A 5,955-nucleotide genomic window follows, 5' to 3' on the forward strand; every position below is an offset into this window, starting at 1 on the left:
GGCGCCTGTGGTCCCAGCTACTTGGGAGGCGGGAGGCAGGAGACTCGCTTGAGCCCAGGAGTTGGAGGTTGCTGTGAGCTGTGAAGCTACAGCACTCTACCCAGGGAGATAGCTTGAGGCTCTGTCTCAAAAAAAAAATAAAATCACTGCTCTAGGAACTCAGAGCAAAGTATATCCCCATTTTGGAAGAATAAAATCTACATCCCCTAATAAGTGTTCCATTTTTTAGAAATCACATCTTAAAATAACCAGTTAAATATTTGTGCTAAATTGAAAGGTCTTCCTTAAATTCTAGCAGTGAGTGAAAAGCCTTTTAATCCCGGAAGTAGCCAAAGGAACTGAGTCACGTGAAACACTGAAGTGTCCTCGTTTGTTTCCTATTCTCATTCCCCCAGGGTTCACTTGTCATTTTAAAGGATAACTTATTTTTCTGTCTTTTTCCGTCCTGTAAAGGCAGAAACCTGTGGGTTCTTGTTGTGGGGCGCTCTCCAAAGGCCCACAGAGTCGGGATCCCGGAGTTCAAGTATGTGGCCAACATGCATGGCGATGAGGTACGTAGGTGGCGGGGATTTCTGAGGTGTCCCCAGAAGCATCCCCTCGGGTCTCCTGAACTCTGTCTGTGGACGTGCTGAGAATGAGGCAGAGAAGCTTCCAGCAGGCATGTCAGCAAAGAGGCCCCGGAGGTCTCCCTGCCTGGCCTCCTGGGAGAATTTAACTAGTCAGGATCCAACAACCGCCACAGCCCCTTGGCTGCACACGGTGCCCTGTGCGAGCAATTTGAGCTTTTTGGTGTATTTGGGGCGTCCAAGCTCTGAACTCCTGCCAGCTCATCTCTGTACTCCCTCCTGGGTTGATTTTTCCTGCCTCCTGGTCAGCATGAAGGTGACCAGCAAAGGAGCTAAGATCCCAAAAGCTAACCAAACTCCTAATATCTGGCTTTTTTGAATGTTTTCTCACTTTCTCTTAATCCAAAGCTCGATGTTTTCAGTGTTCCAGTGTAGACGCTCACAGGGAGGGTTCTCCCCTACACACTATGCAAGAAACTCTTAAACTCCTGACTTGTGATCTTGCCTCTTCTCCAGCTTGTGGAGATAGGCTATCTTGATGTTATGTTTTGCAAAATACCCTCTACCAGTCTTACCTACCCAACCCTTCTTGCCAGGCAGGTGAAGATGTGCACCTCCATTCCTCCCTTCCTTCCTTGGGGGGTTTTCAGGACATGGCAACTGCAGCACTTTTGTCTATCAGGACCCCACACATCGGGGCAATCAGATTGCTCCCAGCTGTCACAGTGAGGGATGCTGGCATAGGGAACTGGGCGATACCCTATAAAACACCCTTCACTGTAAGGAATTTCAGAGTCAATGCACATTCCGATAAGTACAACCTGCTGACAGGTTGCACACTTCTGAGTGTGCAGCGGCCGGGTGGCATGCTGTAGGCAGTGCTAGGGACCCTGTGCTGCCTGGCCCTTCCCAGGTAGGAACTAGACCTGCCCTCTATGACACACACACCTGCCCTGCCCAGCACGCTGCCCAACCTGTCCTACAGAGAGGGCAAATCTTGCAGGGGTAGCAAAGATGCAAGCACCTTCCTCTGAGAGAAAGCAGGTCTTTGAACCCAGTTACTGGGTGGGTGGAAATTCAATCTGTGACTTTTCAGCTTAATGGGCTGTTCCTTTAAAAGACTACCTGGCTGGGAGTAAGACCAAAGTTGCTTTTAAGAAAACAACTATCCCAAAAGCAGCCCGGACTCCCTTTTGCTATCTAGTCTGTTGATCGAAGTGTCTTGGAATCCGTTTCTAATAAGAAACATATGGCACTCATTGTCTTTGGGAGTGTGTTTACTGAACTCCAGGCTTTTCAGTGGCCTGTTGCTCAGAAATTAGTCCTCAGCACTGAAGCCTCCAGGGAGAAGCCAAGAGCGCTTTCCTTCACCTACCCACGAGTCCGCTCTTCTCTCAGGCACCTTCCCTGGTTCCTGGTGCCCTGTTCTCTGGGCAGTCGGTGTGCCCGCCAGGTCTGTCTGCTCTCATTCCTGAAGAATGCTGAGGCCTGAGACTGGTGGGTGGGGGCGTGTGCCTGTGCATTCGGGGGTGGGGTCTGAAGTGCTGCTACCCCTTCTGTGTCCCAGCTGGTGGCAGTGTCTGGAGCTCTACGAGGTGATTAAGAAATGTACTATTCTGAGTGCGAGCTCTTCCCTATTGTGCACTCCCAGTGCCACCAGGAGACAGTGATGGCCTCACTCAGGAGCAGAGAAGTCACTCTGAGAGCAGGGTTTAGCCACCATCTTCTTCCTCCCTCGTGTTTTGAAATCAAAAGCATTTTCAAGAACTTGCTGTTAAAAAAAAACACAGATACTTGCCTGGCAGGGGAGATACCGGGATCACGGAGGTGGTTTTCCTTCGCCAGGCTTGTGCATCACACTCCAGATGTGCTGACCCCTACGATTTCCCCAAATGTGGGAAACTTGACTGTATAATTTGTGGTAGTGGGGAACTGCGTTTACACTCTCCCCAGCATTAAAATAAGTAAACAGATAATGTTTTAGGGCAGTGGTTCTTAAGTTCTCTGAATGTACTCTTTGGTGTTCTGGTAGGAACTTGACCTCAGATCTCAGGGTCTTCTAAGAGTTTGTGGACCTCATGCAGAGATCCCAGCAGGGAGCCCCTACACACTGGGGGGCATGGCAGGTGGGATTAATTGCTAGATATATTTTACATGTTTTGAAATTGAAAGCGTTTTCAAGAACCCCCTATTAAAAAGAAACACAGTCTCTCTCACTTTTTCTCCTGCTCGAGAGGGACTGACTTCCAACTCTCTTTGGAAGTGCTCTGAACTTTCTCTTTGTTCTTCCTAAATAAAATCTCTCTTTGTTACCCTGGAGGGAAAAAAAAACACAAATACTTAGCAAGCAGGGGAGATACCAAGATCATGAAGGTAGTTTTCCCACAGCGAGGAGGTATAATGGATGTACATAAAGTACATTCAGAGAAGCTTAAGAACCACTGCTGTAAAATGTTATCTGCATTTTTATTTGTTTATTTTTTTAATGCCAGGGGAAGAGCATGAATGCAGACCCCACAACTATAGAAATGTGTGTGTGTATTAGAGACTGGGTCTCACTATGTTTCCCAGTCAGTCTGGCCTCAAATTCCTGGGTTCAAGTGATCCTCCTGCCTCAGCCTCCTAAGTAGCTGGGACCATCACGCCCATCTTGCCCACACTATCTTTGAGGCATTTGCTCTCCCCGTCCCCCCCCACCACATTTGTGTGTTCCCTACCCTGGGCTGGATGGCAGTGAGCGCCAGCTGCGTCAGGACAGCCCAGCCTGGCTGCAGTAGCTGCTGGGTCCTCCTTCCAGTTTCATTTCACCTCTTCATGCCTTATTTTAGAATTAGGCTTTTTTTTAATTAGAAATTATCTGTTATTTTAACAACATCAATGCATGTGTATCTTGAAAAAAATAATAAACAAAAAAATTATATACTGACCTTCCAAAACTTAGTCCTGTTGATTCATTATTACTTATCCGTCCAGATGTTTGTGTGTGTGCACTTTCCCCAAAGGAAACTGTGCGATTTTGATATTTGTAAAGTTAATACCAGCTATTTTTTGTATCAATAAATGTTTATCCTGTCTTCATTCTCCACTCTCTGATTTCCCCAAATTGTCCTTCAAGCTGTCCCTAAAATGTCCCTGAAACTGTACAAATTAGGACTCAGTGTACAGCATAGCATTTGGTTGGTAAGTTGGATACTTTGGATCTCTTTTAATCTAGCATTTAGAGTTCATTGCTCGGGAGGCTGAGGCAGGAGGATGGCTTGAGCCCAGGAATTTGAGGTTGCCGTGAACTGTGATGACACCACAGCACTGTAGCCTGGGCAACAGACCAAGACCATCTCAAAATATATATATATTTTATATATATATGTGTGTGTGTGTGTGTATATATAATGTACATACATATGTATACATTTTCTTTTTCATGAGTCTAAACTTAACGAGACACTTGGTATTGCTGCTGGGAGATGTTCCACATTCTGGACTTTTTATTTGCTTCCTGACTTCATTGAGCTCGTGCGTCAAGTCCTGTCTCTACTTCACACTGGAAGTTAGATCTGAAAGGCTTGTTGGATTGAGGTGAAACACGTTTGGCTAATGCACATCTTAAGAGTTGTGAAGATAAGTTAGTTGGACTGATGCTGGGGGTCTAGGCCTGTTCGCCTGACTCCACTCAGGAATGCAAAAAGCAAATGGGAGCAAACTCAGCCTGCCGTTGGCAGGTGAATATCGTTGCTTATTTGTGCAAACTTCACCAATCCATTTATTTTCACAAAGATCAGATTGTTCTACTGGGGTGTCACAGCCCACATCGTAGGTATTTTTAGTAACTTTGCCAGTGGTGCCCCTCCTTCCCTGACACTGACTCCCTCTGCCACGTGGATCAAGGTACATAGCCTTCTATACAGGACTTTATGAGAAAATAAGTAATAACAATAGCTGACATTTATGGAGCCTTGACTACACCACATGCTTTGATCAGCTCTGCAGAATGCACGTTTATTAGTTCCATGTCCCAGGAAGGGAGTCCGGGGCTGTGTTTAATCACCAGCTTGCGGAATCTGGAGCCTAGGCCCTGGGCCTCACTTCGGCAGTTCCTTCAGGGAGGAACTAGAGCTGTCGTACCAACCTAGAGTTAACCCAGGTCAAAGAGTCTTTCCTACAACATTTAAAAGCATCCAATAGAAGAGAGGCACAGGTTGAGGATATGAGATGTTCCTGGTTTCAGAGGGGGTCCCCACTGTAAAACGCTGATTTTTAGATTTTCCGTTGCAGTTTACTACAAAGTAAAGCTACAGTTCAGTAGCAGAATGAGGAGACGGGAAAGGGTAAGGGGGACTCACGTCCCACCTCAAACAAGCCGAGCACCTGTGTAGTAAGGGTATGTGTGAATCAGCCCTTCCAATTAAAAAAAAAAGTGATTAAACACCAGGTGTGTCCAGTGCTGCTCCAGTGAATTGAGCCGGGGCTTGTACAGTTCAGTGGGCCAGGAGTGCGAGTGAGCAAGCACCTGTCTGCACTGGGAGACACCTACCAGCCTCATTAAAGAGAGGAAGCAAGAACCTCAGAGACGGTATTCCCATGCTGTTTTGAAAACAGAACAGGTGACAAAGTCTCACTGTGAGTGCTTGGTCTATGGGCTTGCCAGGTTATTCCACAACACTCAAGGAGAAAGCAAGAGCAAGAAGAAGACAGGGACAGATGGGTGACTTGCCGATATTTACTCCAGTGTTGCTATGTGCGTAAGGAGCTAGGGACCCAGAGTTTTAAGCTAACCCTGTAACAGCCAAAGTATAGGCCCGAGACGGAGTTCAAATCCAGCTCCCCTTGGTCTCAGGGCCCGCAGATTCATCACTGCCCTGTGGGGTGGGCATTCAGAGTGTTTAGCTGAATTGCAATCCTGTTTCTTTGGGGGCGGGGGGCGGGGGGTTAGAAATGTTTTGAAAGTCTGTTTCTTTTTTTTTGCAATTTTTGGCCAGGGCTGGGTTTGAACCCACCACCTCCAGCATATGGGGCAGGGGCCCTAGTCCTTTGAGCCACAGGCGCCACCCCTGTTTCTTAAATGTCAACAAATTCTACTGTGGTAGTTTCTTTGGGTAAAGACTTTGTAGAAATCCACACCATATTTAGAATGTTACATTTGGTCCATTGGTTTATAGTTCATTATATTCCATAAAGGATTCTATAAAGGAAACCATACTCTTCAACCTAAAAACAGAAGGTAGAGGATAAATGATTTTCACAAACCTTCCAGGCACAAAAGGCAATTTATGAGATATGGTTTTTTGGTTTTGCTTTTTTTTTTTTTTTTTTGGCTAGCATCAGGTTTGAACCCACCACCTCTGGTATATGGAGCCAGCACCCTACTTCTTGAGCCACAGGCACTGCCCTA

At 46.5% G+C, this 5,955-nt stretch overlaps 1 protein-coding gene and 1 non-coding gene across 2 annotated transcripts in view; both read left to right on the top strand.

Annotated features, from left to right (window-relative positions):
- Positions 1-5,955, top strand: part of CPM (carboxypeptidase M) — an 89,498-nt gene that overhangs the window by 56,949 nt on the left and 26,594 nt on the right. The window contains exon 3 of the mRNA XM_012810088.2: positions 454-551. Within this exon, the coding sequence (XP_012665542.1) occupies positions 454-551 (98 nt within the window). The remainder of the gene's footprint in view (positions 1-453; positions 552-5,955) is intronic.
- On the top strand, positions 2,357-2,519 carry LOC111727820. The gene has a single exon (XR_002775277.1). It is a non-coding gene; the product is annotated as a U1 spliceosomal RNA (small nuclear RNA).

Source organism: Otolemur garnettii, unplaced genomic scaffold (assembly GCF_000181295.1).
Source record: "Otolemur garnettii isolate 467f Iridium unplaced genomic scaffold, OtoGar3 scaffold00125, whole genome shotgun sequence".
Lineage (NCBI taxonomy): Eukaryota > Metazoa > Chordata > Mammalia > Primates > Galagidae > Otolemur > Otolemur garnettii.